At 50.5% G+C, this 23,162-nt stretch overlaps 1 protein-coding gene across 1 annotated transcript in view; it reads right to left on the bottom strand.

The window, feature by feature from the left end:
- The window catches only part of FGD1 (FYVE, RhoGEF and PH domain containing 1), a 44,245-nt gene that overhangs the window by 15,202 nt on the left and 5,881 nt on the right, over positions 1-23,162 (bottom strand). Inside the window, exons 2-8 of the mRNA XM_025468528.3 lie at positions 10,351-10,524; positions 9,871-10,048; positions 9,316-9,754; positions 8,004-8,093; positions 7,174-7,322; positions 5,239-5,395; positions 4,995-5,133 (exon numbers count right to left, since the gene is read on the bottom strand). Coding sequence (XP_025324313.1) covers positions 4,995-5,133; positions 5,239-5,395; positions 7,174-7,322; positions 8,004-8,093; positions 9,316-9,754; positions 9,871-10,048; positions 10,351-10,524 — 1,326 coding nt within the window. The remainder of the gene's footprint in view (positions 1-4,994; positions 5,134-5,238; positions 5,396-7,173; positions 7,323-8,003; positions 8,094-9,315; positions 9,755-9,870; positions 10,049-10,350; positions 10,525-23,162) is intronic.

Below are 23,162 nucleotides of genomic sequence, written 5' to 3' on the forward strand. Positions count from 1 at the left end.
TCACTTTTGTCTGTATGCTGCTGAATTTTCCCACTAGAAAATATGCCTGTGAGGGAGGAGTACAGGTGCTTCTGAAGAGGGTCCATACTGTTGGCAAACCAAGTCTGCTTTTCTAGGAGGTTGTCCCTCCATGACCATGTCCTGGTACTCCTTGTCTTAATCGGGCCTTTCAAGAGGCTCTAATCTTCAACTCCTCTTCCACCCTAGCTGCCAGAGGGATCTTTCTCACAAACTGCTGCCACTCTTCTGCTTCAATCTGTCAATAGCTCCCTCGTATCTGCAGGGGAAAAGACGCAGCCCCTTAGCCTGGCATTGAAAGCCCTTGGAGATCTGGCTTCTGCTGACCTCTCCAACTTTCTCCACATGTACCTCCCTAAATATGTGCTGTCTTGCTTCATCTGGCTAACTGGATTCAGCTTGCCTTCTCTAGTAAACCTGCTCTGAGTTCATAGGCTGGGTCGGGACCCTGTCACAGTTCCCATGTTCCTCTGCACTCCCCTCTGTCCCACTAGTCACACTATGTGTTCATCATGCATTTACAAATCTGCATCCCCCAGTAGATGAGGAACGCCCTAGGATGGGGCCAGTGTACCCCCCTTCCCCTGTCTCCAGTGCTCCCCATCAGATGGTTTGAATAAATGAGATCCTTCCAATCCTCACACCAATTCTATAAGACAGGCGTGATTGTGCACTGTTTGTCCAAAATGAGGAAACAGACTCAGAGAGAAGAAGTGGTGGCCTTATCTTCCTGGGAAGCAGCTGAGTTGACATCAGAGCTGGAACTTCCCTGTTATCTGCCCCTTCTCCTACCCATTCTGCACCTCCTGCACCCCAGGGCAGGGCCATGTTGGGCGGTAGAGGTCAGAGGTAGCCAGGGAAGGGACAGGAAAAAGACTCTGGTAAGCTGTGGACATACAAATTCAGGCTGGTGCAGGTCACTGGGTTCAGAGTAGAGGCTTTGCTATCAGGAAGTCTGTCCTGAGATGTCTTGTGTGGAGTGCACACTGGTATCTCCAGGGGTCCAGTGTGCATAGGCTGTCTTGAGGGGAGGTGGTTCCAATGTGGGGATGTCAGTCTAGAATTTCATTTGAGGCTTTGGACTAGGGAGTGCAGTTTAAGGAACTTAGTGTAGGGGTTTGGCTTGGAAGTTTTGGTGGGGTTTGGCAGTCTGGGTTTGGAGTCCAGTCTCGGGCTCATGGTAGGCAGTTCAGGCCAGCAGTTCCACCTGGCCTGGTTTGAGGAACCCAGTCTAGAGCCCAGGTTTCAGAGTTCAGTTAGGGAAGTAGAAAGTGGGAGAGTGAGTCTAGGGAACCAGAGATATGATTCAGTGGGGGTCAGGCCTTAAGGTACTTTCTGGGATTCAGCCTGGGGAATTGTAGTCTGAGGGGTAAAAAATTGGAAGGTCAGCTTAAGATCTTGGGCTGGGTAGCATAGTGAGCATATCTTGGACTGTCTTTCATTCAGAAATTCTCATTCTGAGCAGCTCAGAAAACTGGACTGGAAAATTCTTTCCTGTGCGGGACAGGCGTTGGGCTCATCTTTGGGCTTAGCATGGGGAGCTCAGTTGGGCACATTCAAGCTCTGAGGTTCATTCTGGGGACTCAGATAGGGTTGAGATTGGTACAATAGGAAGCTAAGTTAGGTGAACTCAATCTAGGGGCTGATTTAATTGGCATTCAGCAGGGAAGGTATCAGCCAGGGAATTCAGTAATAAAAACTGCTAATATTGGGCATCTACCATGTGCTAGGCACTGTGCTGATGGCTTTACCTGGTTTATCTCATTTATCCTGAAAATAGCTCTATGAAGGAGTTATCAATATCATGCCCCTTCTACACATGAGAAAACTGAGACCAAGCAGCTTGCCCAGGAACACATAGTTGGTAAAAGGGACTCATCTGGTGCCCAGTTTAGGAATATTACACCAGCAACTCATTTTGGGGGTTCATCACAGGGAGCTCACTTGAGGAATTTCAGTTTGGAAATGTCATGCTAGAGGCCCAGTGTGGAAATAAAATGGAAGAACTCAGTCCTGGAAGCCCAACGCGGATATGCGATTTTGTAGAATCCATGGGCTCTGAGTGGAGAAATGAGACAGGAGGTTTCTTCTGGGGATCCCAGTTGGAGGGTTATAAAATGTGGAGACTCAGTGTGGCAGTGAGGTATCCTTCCTGGATCTCAATACGGAGCCCAGTCTGGAGACCTCATTCTGCAGGGCTCAGCCTGGGAATCTCAATCTGTGAATTCAAGGCTGCAAGGTAGAAAATTTGGGGTGGGGGGCTTTTTGTGGGCAGTCAGTCTGGGAATTAAGACTGAGAAGATGAGATTTGGAGGATCAGACTTCATTTGGGAGAAAATCTAGGGCATTCTTCCACAGTGAAGGGGATGAACACAGGAGTCTGCAGTCTGGGGGACTGAGGTTAGGGAGGACACAATCTGGAGTCTGTCTGGAGCTCAGACTTGGCAGCTTAATCTTAGGGTTCCCTTTGGGGAACTGTAGAAATCAGTCTGAGGGCTCATGTGTCTCAGTCAATAGCATTGATCTGTCCCTGACAAAAGAGTCAATCTTTTGGGCTCAGGATAGATGTCACAGCTTGAGGGACAGTAAATGGGGGTGTTAATCGGGAGTGCTAAATTTGGCAATACTTGTTTATAGAATGGTGGCTGTGGAGATCAGAATGGGAAGTTCTCTGGGGGGGATTTCCCTGTGGGACCTCAGGCTGAGGGCTGGGAACCCACTCTCAGAGTTCACAACAAGAACATTCTGAAGGCCCAGATCTTAGTTTGGGGAAATCAGTGTGTGTGTGTGTGTGTGGGGGGATTCTATAATGGGGACCTTAGGATTCAGCCTGAGGGCTCAGGTTGGAGATGTCAGCCTATGGAACTGCTTCCAGGGAATCAGTCTGGAAGGCTCTTTCTCGAGATTTAGGTTATGTAGCTCCTCCTGGCACTTCAGTGGGGATTCTCATTTGGGGAGATGACTGAGGCACTTAGTCTGCAGATGTCTGTTTGTAGAGTCCAGCTGTCAAACGTCCTAGGGTTCTCACTCTTTCTAGAGGTCCAGGCTTGGTAGCAAAGTGTCCCATGTGGTAGGATGGAGGGGGCTCAATTTGGGAAGAAGACACAGCAGTGGACACAAGTGTCTGCTCCTGATTAGCCCCCCACACTTTCCTAACTTTCATCCTACCTTTAGGGCTGCTCCTTCTTAAGTCTTTTGCTGATTCCACTTCCCTAAGCTTGCCCTTGGCCCCTATTTCTTCTCCACTTACTTTCACTCTTTTGTTGATTGTGGCCAGCCTCACAGCTTTGAATACCATGAGCCAGTGACATCCAAATCCCTCTCCCTAGATTCTAGACTACGTACCTACCTGGTAGCTCACTTTGAACATGTCCAAAATCAACCTCCTTAAGCTCATCTCAAGAACTATCACCACTAGCCAAAAATTCTACTAGTAATTCTTGGCTTTTCTTCCCAAGACTCACACCCATTCCACCCTGGTTCTTTTGGTGCTGCTTCCAAATATAATATATCCTGAATCCAACCATTTCTCACTACTTCCACTGCTCTTACTTCTACTCCCCTCATCCAAGCCAACTTTTCTCACTAAGATTATTGCAAAGGCTTCTTACTGGTCTCTCAGCTCCCTCTCTTGCTTCCCAAGTAATCCTGGTCAAAATCTTCCAATGGCCAACCACTGCACTCAGAATAAAATCCATCTCCTTAGCCTGGCCTTTAAAGTCTCGCTCCTCTCTCCAACCCTACTTCTACCATTCTACCTTCACTTATCACGCTCAAGTCATACTGGCTCTCTTGTTGGTCCAGAGATTTGCAAGCTGCCACCCCTTCCCCCCAGGAACTCTGTACTTGCTGTTGCCTCTGGGGAATATGTTCCTGCCCAGTTGGGGAGTGGCTCCCTTCTTCTTGTCATTCAGGTCTGACTCAAATATCTTCTATTCAGAGAGGCCACCCAACCTAAAGGAAGCCCCCCACCTCCGCCATCCCTGTCACATCACCCTCGTATTCTCCGAATTACATGTAGCACCTACCTAATGTTCTCCTGTGTATTTATCAGTTCTCTTTATTATCTGCTATCTTGTTTACTTCCCTTATCCTCTGTGCCAGCACCAATTTGCAGAACTAAGGTGCTCAGTAAATAATTGCTATATTAATGAAGGGATGAATGGAAATGATGCTCTGGGGAGAGGAAGTTGGGGAGACTCTGGGGAAGCACTCTTGGAGATGTGACCCTGGGTGTGGCGGTGGGGGTGTATTTGTGTGGGCCTCATACTGGAGGAATCAGAATGAGATACTTTTCTAGTGGTCAGTGTGAGGACTCAGTCTGAGGAGGCATTAATTCAGACTAGAGATCAAAATCTTGGAGGTAGAAAATATGGGGTCCAGCCTGGGGTGCTCAGTTCCAAAGAGTTGATTCTGTGGGGCCTTAATCAGACTTGGGAGGTTTTTTATGAGGTTCATCCTAGGTAGCAGCTGGTGACACAGAGGGGAGCTCTAAATGTGGATGATGGAAAAGTCAGGGGCTCGATGAGACAAATATCTTCATGGGGAGCTCAGCTATGGAGATTTGGTAAAGAGGGCTTGGCCTGAGGGGTCGGTCTGGGCTCATGGGGCAGAGGCTTTGGACTCCGGGCAACTTCATCTGAGGATGAGTCTAGGGCTCAGTCTTGGGGTCTTGGCCTAGAAAACAGATGGCTCCCCCTAGGGGAGCATTCTGGGCATGCTCTTCAAACTTGGGGGTTCCAGCTGGGGACTTCAGACTGGGGGACTCCTGAGTGCTCTGTCTGGGTACTCAGGCAGAGATCTCAACCTGGAGGTTCAGCCTGAGGTCTCACTCCAGGGCCTCTGTGGGCCTTTCACAGGCAGCTTTCAGTTTGGAGAGCCTATCCTGGAATCTCATTATGCTGCAATGGAAGGCTGACCCTGTGAGTTAAGTGTTGGAGGATGGGGCGAGGCAGGGCCCGGATGTGTGCACTCACTTTGGGCGTCCTTGCTGTCCGGGGAGCCATGGGGCAGCTTTAAGAGATAGTCCTTGAGAAGCAGCTCATAGCGGGGAATGCGCTGCACAGGTTCCAGCATGTGGTGCTGCAATGTCAGGTTGCCACAGGCTTCCTCCTTCTGTGACAGGCAGAAGCAGAGCAGCTCAGGTCTGGCCATAAACCCCTCACTGGGTCCCTGCAGACCTCTCCTCCCCAGGCTGTCCTGTCCAGCTTCATTGCTTACCTGCACCTCATGGATGATTACTTTAAACTGGGTGGAGCGCTCTGTCCAGGTGTTGACCAGCTCCACAGCACGGTCAAAGTTCTTCACATACTCGCCATACATCTTGAGGAAGGGCGCCAGCTTCTGCAGGATGTCTCCGATGCGTGGGTAGCGGTCCCTGGGGTAGAAGCAGGGGCTGGCATGGTCCTGCTGATCCTTGTCCCCCAGAATTCCCCCAGGGTTCTAGGTCTCTAGTCCTAGGTAAGCTATTCTCATTGCATTCCTAGAAATCTACTTCTCAGCCAGTCTGCTCCTCTGGAATTGCTGCTTATGTTATAGGCCAATTAGGCCAAAAGGCACAGCTTGACCTGGAACCATGGCCCTGACTGCCACCTGCCCCAATTTTGCCCTTCTCTAGTACCAGGAATAACATGTCCTGAAATACCTTCTCTGACCTCACTGCAAGGGCCACTTCATACACTTATTATTGATTCTGGGCCTAGCCTTATGCTGGGTAATTCTGAAGACACAAATGAGTCAACAGAGCCCCAACGGAGTCATTGTCTAATAGGGAAGACAAAGTGAAGCCTGGTTATCCTCTCAGGAGTCACAGTTTGCTGAGGGACACACAGGACTAGACCTGGGCTTAGCCCTCATTGCTCACGGGCAGCTGAGGGACACACAAGAATCAGGCCAGGCCTCTCCCTCAGGAGTAACAGTCAGTTGGGAAGATGTAGGAACTGGCTTCATGCTAGCCACGCATGGTTATAGTCTGGTGAGGGAGACATACTTTATCCTGTGGGTGTGGGGCGCATGGAGATTATTTTTTTTTAAATATTTTATTTATTTATTCATGAGAGACACCGAGAAAGAGAGAGGCAGAGACATGGCAGAGGGAGAAGCAGGCTCCATGCAGGGGGCCTGATGTGGGACTCGACCCTGGGTCTCCAGGATCATGCCTGAGCCGAAGGCAGGCGCCAAACCGCTGAGCCACCCAGGGATCCCTGGAGATGATTTTTTTAAAAAGATTTCATTCATCTATTTGAGACAGAGAGAGAGGAAGAGAGATCCAGCGAGCAAGCGCATAAGTAGGGTGAGGGGGACAGAGGGAGAGGGAGAAGCAGGCTCCCTGCTGAGTGGAGAGCCCAATGTGGGACTTGATCCCAGGACCCTGGGATCATGACCTGAGCCAAAAGCAGATGCTTAACCGATTGAGCCACCCAGGCGCCCTGAGCATGGAGATGATTTTAAGCAGGAAGTAACATGGTCTGATTTTTCTGAAAGACCGTTATGGCAGGTGGTACAGACTTTAAAGGACAGATTGGTAGAGGAGAGCTGGTGGCTGGCAGATTGCCTCCTTCTACCTCAGGACTCAGCTCAGAAATCAGCTCCTCCTTGAATCTTTCTCTAACTCCAGACTAGGTTTAGTCCATTTGTCTGGATTCCTACAGCCTTCCATTCTCAGCTCTATCATAGATCTGATATTAAAAAAAGACAAACAAACAACTGTTGACATTGAGCGCTTATTGTATACAGGATGCTGTTCTAAACTCTTGACATGGATCAACTCATTTAAATCCTTAAAACAACCCTACAAAGTAGGCCATTATTATTATCCTCATTACATAGAGGAGGAAACTGAACCATAGTGATTTAAGAAACTTGCTTAATGTCACAAAGCTAGCAAAGGGCAGAGCTTAAATTTGAACCCAGCCAATCTGGCTCCTAACCTCATACTCTTAAGGGCTGTGCTGTTCTATTGTAATTTTCTGAGTCCTGGTCTGTGTTTTGCATTTGGTTGGGAGGTCATAGAGGGTGGAGCGTTGGTCTGATTTTCTTTGTGAAAGGCAGTAAGAGGAGAGGACGGGCAAGAGTGGACTCTAGCACACACATATGCCCTGGGCTTGGCAGGCTTGTGGACAGGGGGACAGGCAACCTAGATCTGGGGTCCCTCACCATTCCTCCATGCGCTTCTCTAGCTCAGGCAGCAGGAACTGCTGGTGGAAGCAATAGATGGAGCAGATGTTCGAGAAGATGCCATGGACAACGTCAGCAGGGAAGGAACTCCGGTTCCGAGCTTCTTCGAGTAGCCGGGCACAGAACACCTGTGGGGCAGGGCAGGGGTGTTCAGCTGGGCCTGGGGCTTGGCTGGGGGTGAGGGTAGTGTTTGTGGGCAGCTCTGTGGAGCTTTGGGATCAGCATTGGTCTTGAGACTGAGCAGAGAGGGAATGGAATTAGCCTTATATGTGGGGCTGGATCTCTAGTTATCAAGGGTAGGACCTGGAGGCAGGCATTGGAATGATAAGTCAGGAGCAGGGCCAAGGTCAGAATTAGATTTGGAGTCAGATCCATTCATCTAACACATATTTTTAAGTGCCTACCGTGTACCAGGCACTGTTAGGGATAACACAGCTGGGATAACACAGTGAATAAAGCAAGCAAAAATTCCTACCCTTGGGGCTTCTAGTGGATTTGGGGTCAGGAATGGGACCAGGATTAGAATGAGGATCAGGGCCTGGTAGACAGCTGCCGTCAATTCAGGATCTAGGTCAGAGTTGCAGTCAGGGCTGCTGTACCCACCCAAAGTTGGAATGAGGGTTGGTACAAAGATCAAGCTTGGGATCATAATCAGAACTGACTTCAGAGACAGGATGCGGGTCAAGGTCAGAATGTGGTCTTACCAACTCTAGATTGGTAATGTAAGGTTGGGCTCAGGCCCTCTTACTTCTTCCTTGGCACCCACCTACCATGTCCTGGGGCCCTGGGACCCCTGAGGGGCCATTCACCTGATCCAGGAGATGGAGCCTGGAAACATAGGCCTTCTCAGTTTGCAGGAGCTCATTGGCAATGTGGAACACCTTCTGTTGCACAGTCAGCTGGAAAGGAGAAGAGGCAACCACTCATCGATCGCTCCGTCCCCGAACCTTCACCCAAGCCCTCAGAATTCTCAGGACAGCTCAAATGCTACTCTAAGCCCAATGCCATCCTGGAATAACCCTCCTTATTCCCCCATCTCTAGACCTGTAAACTTCCCAGCTTCAATCCCTGCCTCCCTGGTGTATCATAAAGGCCACTCCTCAATTCTGATGATACTTATGCACTCTCTCACTTGGCCACTCATGCACCCAGGCATCTGCTCTCTCCTAGCTCTGCCATCCATCAGCTTGCATAAATTGTGTAACTGCTCTGTATTTACATCTCCTCATCTACATATACTGATAATAAAAAGACCTAAGTCCCTTTGTAATTGAGATAGTTAAACGATTTATTACAAGTAGAACATAGCAGACTACAGGTTAAGTAGTCTACAAATGTTATTTATTCACCTACTCAGTTCACTGTCAGCAAAGGCTTGCCGAGTACCTGGGATGTGAAGAAAACACAGAGGTACAAAAATGTCCAAAAACTCTGCCTGTCTGCCCAGTTTCCAAATTGCTGGACACATATTTCCTGAGTCCCTGGCCTCAGCCCCCACATTTGAGCTGGGTTCTAGTGAAGAAGGTGTTCTGGCTGCAACCTAACTTAAGTGCAAGGAAACCTCTGAAAAGCAGGCTTAGGCTACTGGGCACAGAAAGGGTTTCCTGCTGCCAAGAGCCTTTGTGGCCACAGCCTCGGGTCCCTTGGGGAAGAGGAGCTCTAGCTCTTGTGCTCCTCTGGTGGCCAGCTGCTGGGAAGTCTCTCTGGATGTGAGGAAACTGAGGCTGTGGTAGGGGACTGGAGACTTGCCTAGTGTCACATAGCTACTGAGTCTTGGGATTTTCCAGCTGGAATGGGACTTTAAAGGATCCCCAAGCAGGACGCTCATCTTCAAGATGGAAAAACTGAGGTCCAGCTAGTGGTTCTCTGCTGAGGGTAGAACAATTTTCCCAGTGGGCATATGGAACTGTGCATGGTCATTTTGGTAGTTACAGTGAAGGAGGGGGCGAGGTTTGGGTTTGCAACCAATATTTAGGGACCAGGGGACCAGGGAAGCCAAACATCCAGAGTGGAAACAAAGCCCTGTTTTGAGAAATAGTGAGCTAGGGAAGAACCAAGTGTAAAAGCCAGGCTCCTCATTTTTCCACATTGTTCTGTCTCTTGGTGAACATGGGTCCGTACCTCCACAGACTCCTGTCTCTCCATTAGGGGCACTGGGATTTCTCTGTCTTTCTCATCCTCCTCCTCGTCGTCCTCCTCATCCAAGTCACTATCAACCTCCTGGGAGCCGGGCCGGTGGGGGTCAGCCAAAGGAACAGGGATACTGGCCAGGGCAGGGGGCCCAGGGCCCAGGCTGTGGCTGGGGGGCCCATCATCACTGACGAAGCAGGTCTCCTCACTGTTGGATGGCGAGCTGATGCTGTCAATGCCACTGTCCCGGTTGGGCACCTTCTCACCATCCCGGGGCCCGGGGGCCAGGAGGAACAGGCAGCGGGAGGCCTCGCCCTCGGGAAGCTGGGGCGCTGGTGGCTGCGGGAGTGGCTGTGGCAACACGGCAGGCTCTGTGGAACCTGGGCTGGGGCCAGAGGCTGGCCTATCCGAGGCAACAATCACAGGTTCTCTGAGGCGGATGGTGGACACACATGGAGGCAGGGTATTAGCTTGCCTGAGAGTCCTGTCTCATAGCTTTCCTTCCCATCCCAGGCCCACCCTCACCCCGACAGGGACCAAACTCACCTTTCAAATTTTTCAATCAGTGAGGATACTGCTGCAGAACTGGAGCTGGCTTCCAGCCTGGGGGCCAGGCCCTTGGCCACTCTGGGGTCTGCAGGCAGGGGGCGTGATGGTGGAGGGGGAATGGGCTCAGGTGGGGGGGGCATCCGGGGCATCTGCAGGTAGCTGGGCTTTGGGGGGACTGGAGAAATGGACAGGGAAGAGAGGGGAGATCCCGTTGAGCTGAGTTTAGAGGTAGCTGTCATGTCACAAGGCCCTCCACATCCCCCACCCCAGGCTGCACCTTTGCCTCAGGCAGGTGCAGAGCAAGACTGAGGCAAAATGCCAGTATGTACCCATTAGCCCTAGGTCACAGCCCTTTGCCACTAGACCACGGTGTTTCCTACCCTTCTAACAGGACTACCCCTCTGCCACTGGTCAACCTCTTCCCTCCGTCATCCCCTCTCCTGGGCCATTTCTCTGTCCACCTCTGGAACCACTTACCTTGTGGCTTTGGGCCTGGTGTCCGCTTTAGTGGTGAAGGACGCTGGCTGGGGGTTTCAGTGGGGGGGCCTGGGTCTGAGCGAAGCCTCTGTGGACCTTCTGGATGAGGTTCAAGGCTCTGGCCAGGGTCAAGGGACAAACTTTTAACCAGGATCCGGTTTCCCTGGTGCAGCGCTACAGAAGAGGAGAAGCTGGGTGTGAAGCAATTGATGTGACCCCAAAGGGGCCTGGGGTTGTATGTCTTAGCAGGTATTGGGGTATATTGGGTTTCCCTGAACACCTTTCCTGAGCACACTGTCTTTCTGGGAAGCCCCTACCACAGCCCTCAGATGGGGAGCCAGGCCCAGGGCTGTGGCTGGCTGTTTGCATCAAGAGACAAGAGTTCTTTGTGATCTGTACATTGATTCCTTGTATGTCAGCAGGCATTATTATTAGGGCATTTAGCCAGGCTAGGGGTGGATGTGAGCACCCTACAGTTTGTGTACGTGTTTGCAGCCCTTGCTTATATAGCCACAGTGAGTATGCTGAGCTTTAAGCCTTCTTCATTCTTCTTCTAAAGGTCCTGAGGATATCTGGACTTCCTTGTCTACCATTTTATATAGTGGAGTGTGCTAAAAAATGACAAAACTGTAGGGGCACCTGGCTCAGCCTTTGGCTCAGGTCATGATCCCTGTGTCCTGGGATTGAGTCCCACATCAGGCTCCCTGCTCAGTGGGGAGCCTGCTTCTCCATCTGCTTATGTCTCTGCCTCTTTCTCTGTGTCTCTCATGAATAAATAAAATCTTTTTTAAAAAATGACAAAACTGTATTTCATGAGCAAAAGTTTTGCTTCTTAAAATCCTAGGCTCTCACTAATCTGTACTGACCTCTTCTACTTCCACACCCACACACAACCACACACACTCAGCACCCAGAGTTCAGGTCGCAGGAATGGCTTTAAAATGACAGGCAACAAATACAGAAAATGGGAGGTCTTTTGCACCATCCCTCTTCCCTACTGTGAGCTCCTGAAGTCCACCTCTGTCTTTGGTCCTAGGGGAGATGATGGTTGTATTTGGGACAGAAGACTCCATCTGAAAGACAATGAGGGACCCTCCAGGATGACATGTCCCAAAGGGAAGGAGCGTGGGGGCTCAGGTGGGCCTGGCTAGGCAGGGAGTTGTGGAAGTCAGTGTGTGTGTGTGTGGGGGCGAGTGGGGGACAGAGAGGGAGGGCAAACCACAGCCACGCACAGCCACAGACTCTGTTACCCTGCATTACAGAGTCTCATACCAACCAGTCACAAAAGGGCCCACTCAGTTACAGAGCCACATGGAGTTATTTAGACTGTTTCATACAACTGCAAGACCTCACAAATCCTTTTTTCTTTTAAAAAAAGATTTTATTTACTTATTCATGAGAGATACACAGAGAAAAGCAGAGACACAGGAAGAGGGAGAAGCCCTCTGCAGGGAGCCTGATGTGGGACTCGATCCCAGGACTCCGGGATCACACTCTGAGCTGAAGGCAGACGCTCAACCACTGAGCCACCCAGGTGTTCCTGGACCTCACAAATTCTAATATCCAATCACATGTCATCATGCTCCTGAAAGCCCAGTCACACACAGTCACAGAGACCCACAGTCATAAAACCCACACAGCCCCAGGGTAGCCCATACACAAGCACAGTCATGCACGGTCACAAAGACAGTCATGCAGTGGCAAGCCTATCATTTTATACAGTTTAATACAATAATTTCCCAACTACTTCCCATCATGTATACTCCTCAAATATGGTTGCACTGAGTCACAAATATATACGGTGAAATTTATACTGTGTCTTGCAATTGCAGGGCCCTGGTGTGTCATATGTACCATAATATGGTGTTGCATGTTCACATGCCTACAAGTGGTCCACATGGTCACAAGGACTATAACCACACAGGGTCATTATACCACATTAGATACAACCTCATACAACTGGATGACATCACAAAGTCACACACTGCCATGTTTCCAGAACACAAGCAATCACAGACATATGCCCTGATTTACTACTCCATCATACTCATGAAACAAACATGTCCAAGGTGTCCTTAGGTCTTAGGGGCTCAGGCATACATACACACCTAACATGTGCCTACTGGTCTGAATGGTTGTGGTGTCAATAATGCCATCTGATGCAAAAACATACAGATACAACATGCAGAGACACTCTACAGGGTCACATGGGCAAAAAAAAGTCACAGGGAATTTTAGGTCTTCCAGTCTTGGAGGGAAGGAACAGCCCAACCCACAGCGTTCCAGCAGCTTCCCTGGGTCTCTGGCCCCAGTCTGGCCCTACTCCAGCCAGGTAGGCCCCAGGGAACTCAGGCCATGGGCCCCTCCCAGCCCTTCAGGAACACATGCCCCAGGCCCCAGGCCAAGCCCCACTCCTTCACCCTGTATCTTGCCTTGGGTGCAGTTTCCTCACTTCCTTTCCTACCTGAGCAGGCAGGGCCTTGACTGGGAGGGAGGAAGTGCTCCTCTCAGTTCAGTTTAGCCTGCCCTGCTCAGCACCTCCTAGCCTGGTCCTGCCCTGCATTTCCCTGAGTGTGGGGTTGAAGAGGATGAATCACTTGGAGGGTGGCACATAAAGAGACACAGTTTGAGAGACATATGGCCAGAGAAAGCAAGACAGAGTATTTGACAGTGTCAGAGATCCAGGAGGCAAAGCCAGGCACCCCATTGTGCAGACACCTCCACCCCCAACCCCTCAGAGATGCATGTGTAGGTGCAAGGGTCTCGGGTGCCCCTTGTATGCCTCCTCAGGGCTCTACCCAGTCCTGTCTCCACCCCTCAAAGCAGGCAAGCCTCCCTGGGGGAGTCCCCCCTACCCAGTCTGTTACAGAGCAGCTAGGTGGGTGGGGGGGCCTGGCTGGTCTTCTCTTTCTTGGCTCCATTGCCTGCTCTGGGGAGAGGATGGGATGACCATACCATCCTTTGTGGCCCTGCTGTGGCCCACCCTCCACTCCCTCTTCACCCACCTCACCTGGGAGCCGACCAATGGGCCTGCTCTTCTTTCTCTCTGCCTCCTTGCAGGCTGCCCTGCAGAATGGGAAGCTGGATAAAATTCAATTATTCTGGGACACTCTTGATTCCCAGAAGAGAGGGGGCAGGGACTGTGAGCTCAGTATCTAATGAGGAGATGAAGGCAGAGAAAGGGGGCAGTGACTGGCCCAAGGTCACACAGCAAGTCAATGGAAGAGCTTCAGCAGATTGGTCCTACACTGGACTCCTTTCTTAACCCTGCTCTTCCAGGGGAAGCTGGAAAAGAGAAGCAGGAGGGGCAGGGCTGCACCCCAGTGCTTCAGAAAGTCATGAGCTGCAGTGTGGCTAGTGAGTGCAATACTTCTATACCCACCTACAGGGAGATGACATCAGGGTTCCAGTTCCTAGGCCTGGCCAAGAACCAGCTGAAGCTCTGCTGAAGGAAGAAGGTTCAAGATCCCTCCCTTTCCTGTTTTAGAGCTCCTCATGCCTGTTCCTCTGCCTACATTTCCCTGTCTCCTCCTATGTTTTCCCTCAGTGGCCCCCTTGTCCCCAAGTCTTGCTCCCTCCAGGTGGGTAGATGGACCTCCAGCTTAGGTCATGGTATTTATCTGCACAAAAGCCTTCTGTGACTTCCCACTGCCCATGGGGAAAATAGGAACTTCTCAGCTAGGTCTCCATGGCACCTCACAGCCCCATGCAACTCTCTGGCTTCCCTAGGCTTAGTTCAGTTCTCCCAGATACTTCTGAGCCCTGCTCTGAGCCCAGTAGACTCATTACAGGAAGATGTGAAAATTCCATCTCTGCCCCTAGGGAGCTCCTCAAGGAGGCCTTCTCCCTTTTCGGATACCACAGCCATTCCCACGGCCCCATCCCATCCCACCTGGCTAGGTCCTGCATTGGTTTTCTCCAGACCATTTTGTATAGTTGACAACCCACAGCATTGTCTCTCACACACTCACACTTGCACATCTGACAGAGTCCTCCACCAGCACTGCCCCTTCCACTACTGGGTTTACCAGAGTCCCCAGTGCCCATCAGAGCAGAGGCCACAAAGGACACTACCCCACTCACAGAAAGTCACACCACCAAACTTTATTTTGTATTTTTATTTTTTTCACCAAATTTTATAATACTTGGTGAAAATGTACCCAGCCACACATTGACAATGCATAGCCCTCAACGACCTAGTGAGAGCTGCAAAGTTGTTCACACATCCATATGTAACGTGCTCAGCATATTATGCTTGCACACAAGCATTGCTGCCATTCTGGCGTCTCCTGCAACTGACTGGAAGCATACCCTGGGCCCCCCAGGAGTGCCTGGGACCTGTCCCAGGTCTTCCTGTGGGGGTGGGGGTATACAGTCCCAATAAGCCTTCAGCAGGCAAAAGGTAATCTCATTTTAACCCTCAGGGAGCTCCCAGTCTCAAAGACAAGAAAGTGTCATTCAGGAAAAGCTAAGTGGGGCTCAGGAAGTACAAGGGGGTCAGCCTGTTGGTACTGGAGAAGCTCAGGGTGGGAGGGGAGGCTGGGGACAGGGTGACCAGATAAAATACAGAATGCCCAGTTAAATTTGAATTTCAGATTAACAATGAATAATTTCTTAGTATAAGCATGTCTTATGCATACTTATACTAAAAATTTATTACACCATACTAAAAGACTGTTGGTAGACTATCTGAAATTCAAATCTACCTGTACTTTATTTGAGCAAATTTTCACAACCTCAAGGAGGGCTTAGAGTGAATGAGGCAGAGCCGGACCTCTGAAGCGGCACCTGGCAACGAGAGCCCCCTAGTCTCTTGTCCATTTAAGCCTCTGGCAAGCTGTGGGCTCTACCCAATTTCCCTGCAATAAGCACCTAAATGCTCATGACCGTGACATTATTTCAGGGATAACCTTGAATCTGGTCTTATTTATTAAAAGACAAGGTCAATCATTTAGAATCTGTGGTATATGACTATCCCAAAGAGGGGTGGGATTGCTGCACTCATTGACTGGACTGTGTGTATTGAGGTGTTGTGGCACCCTCCTTAGGAAGAGTGGATTCGGGGGTGCCTGGGTGGGTCAGTCGGTTGGGTGTCTGACTCTTGATTTTGGCTTGGGTCATGATCTCAAGGTTGTGAGATCAAGCCCTGAAATGGACTCCAGGCTGGGTGTGGAGCCTGCTAGAGGTTCTCTCTCCCTCTTGCTCTGTCCCTCCTCTGCTCTCTCCCTCTCTTAAAAAAGAAGGAAGATCTGGCTCAGGAGTCATGCAGAGTCAACCCCCCCCACCACTAGTTGTGTGACCCTGGGTAAACCTCTGTATCTATCTGAACCCCAGTTCCCTTGTCTGTAAAATTGGATAGTAATCATAGCCCCCAGATTTTGGGGAGCCAGTAAAACAAAGAAGGGAAAGAGCATAATGCCCCCCACCAAACACAGCAATGTGCGTTAAACTTGAAAGCCAACAGAACCACACAGCCACAAAGATACAAAACTGTGCACACAGATACATAAACCCACAGGCCACAGGCTGTAATCCAACACAAAGCTATTGGCACACCAAGAAACATAGCCAGCCCAGCCAGAGATGGACACAGAATCCAGCCCCACTCTCCTCAACAGCTCCTCAGATCAGGGCAGGATTCCTACTAGAGCTGGCATGGCAAAGAAAAGACAATGGTACCCCAACCCGCAATTCACACTCCATTCAAATTCAATTGAAAATACAAATCAGGGATCCCTGGGTGGCGCAGCGGTTTGGCGCCGGCCTTTGGCCCAGGGCGCGATCCCGGAGACCCGGGATCGAGTCCCACGTCAGGCTCCCGGTGCATGGAACCTGCTTCTCCCTCTGTCTATGTCTCTGCCTCTCTCTCTCTCTCTGTAACTATCATAAATAAATTAAAAAAAAAAGAAAATACAAATCATACAAAACTGTAAAATAAAGGTTAAGAAGCATAATAGAGTTTTAGATTTTTCCATGACAACTTACTGTTATTGAAATAACAAAATCATTCCAAAAATTGTTTCTGGTTGCTACATGCCCCTACTTGGCAGGTGCCCTGAGTGCATGCTTTGGGGCCCCTGGCAGAGCAGGTCTGTCCTCTAGCTGTTGGAAGATAAGGACTCCTTCATTTGTCCATTTCCACTGGAATGACCCTGCCTCTCCCTCCCCTCTTTCTGGTAATTTCAGCTCCCAGCATTCCCCTCCCTGGCCAGCAACACCCTGTCTCCCATCTCCTAGTTGTAGCCTTGGCTTAACCTCAAGTCAGCTAACAGGGCCTCGGACTGGACCTCAGCCATTAACTCCATGGTGACCTGGGCAGTTGCTTCACAACTCTGGACCCCAATTTCCCCATCTGCAAAATGGGGGAGAATATGTGTGTGCTCCTCATTTGGAAGACCTGGTGAGATGCTAGAGGGGGCAGAGGCTGGTCCCAGCACTCAATCCTCCAGACCCCCACTGCGTGCTTCTTCCTATAACCCCTAGACCTCAGTCTCTCTAGGCTAAGAGGTAGGACAGTTGGAATTCCTGGGGGTGGGGTGGGGTGGTGTGGGGTAGAGAAAGGGAACAGAGAGAGTGGAAAGAAAAAACAACAGGCAAATGAAAAAGTGTCTTTTGGAAAGCCAGCTCTGTTGGGAGAGGAGGGGTGAGGGGTGAGGGGAGGGGGAGCAGAGGGGGAAGGGTGTACCTCAGTTTGAGAAAAAAGCAGGGGATAAAGGCCTAACTGCTCCACTTCTTCCCATCTCCCCCTTGAATGTGAGGTCCAGCTTACACCTTTATTTTAAGATTTTATTTATTTATTCATGAGAGACCCAGAAAGAGAGGCAGGCAGAAACAGGCAGAGGGAGAAGCAAGCTCCATGCAGGGAGCCTGACTGTGGGTCTCAATCTCGGGCTCCAGGATCATACTCTGGGCTGAAGGTGGCGCTAAACCGCTGAGCCACCGGGGCTGCCTGGCCTACACCTTTGGGGCCAGACTAACTCAGGCCTTGCTTGGCCTGACAGATGTTCTCTCAGAAAGTTCAAACACAAAGCTCAGTCAAGGGTGAGAAACGCAGGAGGAGCTGTCTACAGGAACCCTGTGGGTAGATTTGAAAGTTCCTTCCTTGAACTGGACTGGTCTTCTGAACATAAGGACTCTGCAGAAAAACAGAGGCACCTTGTGCAGAGTGAAGGCATTTTTGAAAGTGGAAACCATTTTGGCAAGTAAGGAGTTTCCTAGAATGTTCTGTCCTGCAAAATAGAGAAGCTTTCTATAAAATGGAGGTCTCTTTGACAAAAAGAATACCCCTTCTGTAAAGGGAAGAAATTTCTACAAAGCAGAGGAGACTTCTTCAAAATGGAGGGACATTCTATAAAGTGAGGAGAGTTCTATAAACACCTTTTTGTAAAATGGATGATCTGTCTGTAAATGAAGGACTCTGCCAAACAGAAGACTCTTTTGTAAAATGGAAGAAGTCTCTTGTAGAGTGAGGCCCCTTCTGTAAAGTGAGGGATGTTTCTATAAAGTGTGTACCCTCATGTAAAGTAAGGACCTTTCTGTAAATTGGGACAGCATTAGGCATGAGGGAATGGTAAGAACTGGGGTAAACTGGAGACCACATGTCTCACCTGAAGTAGGGGTAGTAGCTCCTCCCTTCTATCTAATGGTCACTTTGCAGGAACAGGGCCCTGTGTTTTCAGATCTTCCAATATTTCAAGAGAATCAGAAATGCAGACTTCTACGTGGAATCCCCTAATTTTGAAAATGGTGAGTAGGCCAAACAAAATTTGTGAGTCAAATTCAACTTATGGGCCACTACTTTGTGGTATCTGAAGTAAATGGTCCTTAAGGCCCCTTCCACCTCCACCATTTACCTTCTGTCCTATCTGACATGCTCTGGCCTTTGGGTGGCAGCTCTGGAGGTCCCTTCTTCCACCCCCACTGCTAGGGCCCAATCTTCTCTAGGCCTGAGCAGGCTCATGCAATACTTGTCAGCAGTTCCCTGAACCAGAATCTGCCTTTTGTTCCACCTGCTCCAGTTCACACTTTGCCCTGTGCAAGACACCTGGAGAAGAGACTAGGGGATTTCAAGAACCTTCAGAACTCTCTGGAACTCAAGGTGTTCACTGTTTAGTGGAGGATATAAAGTATGTGGGGTTTAACTGTTTGTTAAGCACCTACTCTGGGCTGGGCATTGTGTTGATGCTTTCCTGTATGGCATCTTCCTAACAACTCTGTGTACTATTAGCTCCACCTTATAGGCCACAAAACTGAGACACAGAGAAGCAAAATCACTTGTCTGAGGATACACAGTTAGAGCTGGGACTGGATCCCAAGCATGTCTGTGTCCAGAGTTACAGAGCAGCATATCCTCAGCCAATGTTTGCTGAGTTGGGAAAGAAATCACATTTGGAGGGAGGAGTGGGGATGACTTTCTAAAGGAGGTGGTTTTTGAGTTCAGCCATCCAGGATGGCATGGTCCTGCAAGCAGGGGAAGAAAATGAGCAAAGGTGTGAATACTAGGTGGAAAAATGAAGGGCACAATGAATAGAGTCCTGGGTTTGTAAAAACGTTCCAGAACAGGAGCAACGGGCAGGAAGGGCCAAAAGACAGACAGGCACCCCCGCCCACACACACATTAGCCACAACCACAACTAAGATACAGAACTCATAGGGAGTAGAGACAGACATTGGCACAGGAACACACACACACACACACACACACACACACACACACAATGCAAGCATATGCACACACAAGACCTCCGTACAGCAATCCACATCTAGAAACTCCCAGGGGCTTAGACAGAATCAAGGTGACACACAAGCAGGCAAACAGGCACATAAAACAAATGCAGACCCAAAGACACACACAGATACACCAAAAGAAGAACATTACGATATATACAGAACATACCCTTGGGGACAAAGACAGCCAAGCAGCCAGGCACATGTGCACGCACGCAAGTACACACATGCACACACGTGTACACACACACCACACAGCCACATGGGAGCACAGGCAGCCCATCCCTCTTGCAGTTGCTGGATTGCTGGAAGGGTCTGGCCACCTCCTCCTTGTGTCTCTGGACCTGAGGCCAGAGAAAGATGAGGGTGGTTGCTCCACCTCCAGGAGGGGCTGGGGACTTCAGAGGACAGGAAGGGAAGGGAGTGGAGCTGCAGCTGGGAGCACTGGGGCATAATTACCCAGTGCTGGGGCTGCCACGCTGGCTAGGATTTCCCTTCTGTGAGGACAAAGCCAGTAGGGGATGGCCCCTCTGACCCCTGCTGTGTGTGACCCCAAGGACCCCAACATCTACCCATGTCCCTTCCCCTTTTACCAGAAGCCTGGTCAAATTTGAGAGTTAGTAACAGAGAGATCATGAGGGAAAAAGGCAAGGGGACAGAGAGAGAGAGAGAGAGAGAGAGAGAGAGAAACCAAGACTAGGAGGGAGAAGACTGAAATGAAGACTGCAGAGAGCCGGACAGCTGGAGAGGGAAGCTGTAAAAGGGGGGTGCGGCAGAAGGGAGCCAGGGACAGCAAGGGATGCAGCCTCAGAGAGGCAAAAGGGCAGAAACAAAAAGGGCAGAACCATTTGTGGAATGTTGGCTACAATGAGTGCTGTGAGGATCTTTACCTGTGGCAAATTCTTAAGACAACACTAAGAGGTGGGCATGATAACCCCATTTTACAGATGAGAAAACAGGCTCAACAGAGGTGAAGAAACTTGCCCAAGGTCACACAGAACTAGAAAGAGGCAAAGCTGGGTCTGCGGGTGGGGGGCAGTGTTTTCCCCACTGCATGACCTTGCAGGAGGAGACTCAGGACCCAGAGATCCCTGAAGGAATTCTCCAGAGAACAGAAGCAGTGAGGCTTAGAGACTGGAGCCCCTAAGAAATGCACAGTAAGAAAGACCCACACCTTCCTTGCCCTACTCCCTGCCACCCCTGGGGCTATGTCAACACCTGGAATGCATTAGGCAGGGAGGCCCTACCTAGGGGAACTGGGAAGAAGTTGGGGGGGGGGAGCAGGGAAGGTGAAGGGGAAGGCAAAGGTATCGGTGTGGGCAGCTGCTGTGTGCCTACCAGGTCCAAATGAAGGGCTTCTAAGCCTGCTGCAGCTCCCTGGGGCCAGCCTTGCCAGTCCCGCCTTTCCCCGCTTTCTACAGGCACCTTTCCTCTGTGACTTAACCCCTTCCACGCGCAGGCTCCACAGGAAAGCACCACAGAGGGCCTAAAGCTGTCAGCATGAGGAAGAGCCTCCCATTCCCTCTGGACCTCAACCACACACCTGTGCCCTTTGCCCTCCTGCTCTTAACTTTGGGGCCAAGGTGGGCACAGCTGATGCCTGCCTACTGGGCACAGCCATCTGGATGCCTCATCCCCTGTCTTCAGACTCCTCAGATTCAGTGCATCCCAAGCCACATCCAGCGCCTAGTGGCTCCTCCTTCCTCCTTCTTTCCCCATCCCAAGAGTGGCACATCCATCCTTGCAGTCCCCCAAGCCAGAGGCTGGGTTTTCTCTGATGTCTCCTCCCTCTCCCTCAAATCACACATCCAGCCAGACCCCAAGCTCTCGCACACTAGACTTTCTTAGCTTTAGAATCCATAGGCTCTCTCCCATTCTCCAGCTTCCTAACTGGTTTCCCTCCAATCCTCTCTACAAGGTGTTCTCCACACCACAACCAGCTTATCAAAACACAGTTGGCTTCAATTCCTGCAGCCCTGCGAAGGGCTCCCCTTGCTTCCAGGGAGAACTCCAACCTCCTGAGCTTGGGAATAAGGGAGGCCCAGCTCAAGAACACTTCCCTGCCCCCACCCTCCAGCCACAATGGCCTCTTGTCTGTTCCTCGAAAGTGCTCCCTTCCGCCTGGGGCTTTGGCACATGCTGTTCCCATGGCCTGAATGGCTCTTCCGCTTTGCCTTACCTCTGGACTCCTATTCATCTCCGGAGTCTCAACTCAAGTGTCCTTTTTTCCCTACTTAACCCCCTCCTTGTATGTTCCTGCAGCATCTGTGCTTAGAATTTCTCCATGCAGCTCTTGCCTGCTAGAAAGAAGCTCCGTGAGCAGGGTTGTGCCTGTCTTGTTGCACACCAAGCACCTTGCACAGGACCAACCACAGGGTATGTCCTCAATAAACATTCATTGAATAAAGAAATGCCTTTCTTCTTCCCCTTTTCCCTTCCCTTATCTGCCAAGGATTTGTTTCCAAGTATTTATTGATGCCATGTTATATGCCAGACAAAGGTGATGATCAGGTCCCAGTGTTATAAATGGAAGAAACTAAGGCCCTGAGAGGGGAAAGGAGGCCTGGGGGCACAGTGAGCCAGTGGCAGAGCCAGGAGCACCGAGGCTCCTGCAGCTACTGCCTTGCATCCTAGTCTCCAGTTCCATGCATGTTTTGAAGCACCTTTTGGAGATGTGATGCCTCCCAAGTCTAACAAACTGGGTATTGGAGCCCAGAGAGGCTGGGCTCACTGCTCCAAGGATGTCTGCTCTCTCCCAGAGGAGGGAACATAACTCTGCAGGGCCAGCCAATGGCAGACTGTGCTTCCTGCCCTCATTCCAGACAGGTCCTGGCCCCACCCAGCCAGAATCTGGCCAGCTCCACATCTGCCTAAGGCATTTAGCTAACTGGCCCCCAGAAAGCCATGCTTGGAGTCTGTCTGGGATACAGCTACCACTCACCCTTGAGGAAGCAGGTAGCTCCAACCAGGCCCCCCCACAGGGACAGAGGCACCTGAAAGGGCTCAGGATCAGGGGTGCCAGCCATCTGCAACTTGGAAACTTCCATTCCTTTAGTCCTGTGTGGGAAAGTCCTCCCCCCCCCCCCCCCCCCCCCGCTAACCAGAGTCTTTCTATGCTGTTGTGTTTGTTTGGAGGGCCCCAACTGACTGAACAAAATCTGGGTCTTTTCCCAGACATTCCCTCAGGATCTCAAAGTGCTGCTCTCCAAAAGTCCCCGGCAGAGCCCACCACCCTCTCCTGTCATGAGCCCCCTTTTCTTTCCATGAGCAACCTCCCTCTATGACCTCTCTGGGATGCCCTCAAAAGGGAGAACACTGAGGGAGCCACAAGAATTTACTTTACTAATGTTTGATTTGCTTTTCAGGAGGATTGCTTTGGTTCTTGGCATCAGCAACTACCCTGGGTATATGTAAAATGGGTCTCAGCTTTATGCAAATGTGCTTTAAAAACTGCCCTCCCTCAGAGGTGCCTGCATGGCTCAGTGGGTTAAGCATCTGCCTTCAGCTTGGGTCATGATCCCAGGGTCCTGGGACTGAGTCCCATGTCGGGCTCCCTGCTCAGTGGGGAGCCTGCTTCTCCCTCTCCCTCTGCTCCTCCTCCTCCCCCTACTTGTGCTCTCTCTTAAATTAATAAATTAAAAAAAACTGCCCTCCCTCCCCAAGGCATTTCTAAGGAAAAGTTTGGGCAGATCATGAATGATCCACCTGAGTGTGACTCTGCTGACCTCACTATCTATGTCTTCAGGGATGGGACTGGCCCCCAGAACCACATACAACTTCTCCCCATGAGCTGCTTTGTGACCCCTGACATGCACTGGTGGTGAGAATTCCGAAGCATCTCTGGCCCAGAGAGCTCTCTTCTGAGCTTTCCAACCCTACATCAGGATGCCTGCTGGCCACTTCCACCTGGATGTCCCCCAAGGCCTTTCAAACTCAGTATCCTCCCTCAAACCTGCTCCTTCTCTTGGTCCCACTGCCATCCACTGGGTCACTGTAGTTGGTTTCAGACAACAACCCAAACTCATCCCAGACTATTCCTTTTTCCTTGGCCTCTACATCCAAGCTACCACCAAGGCCCGTCCATG

Source organism: Canis lupus, chromosome X (genome assembly GCF_003254725.2).
Source record: "Canis lupus dingo isolate Sandy chromosome X, ASM325472v2, whole genome shotgun sequence".
In the NCBI taxonomy this organism is placed as follows: Eukaryota; Metazoa; Chordata; class Mammalia; order Carnivora; family Canidae; genus Canis; species Canis lupus.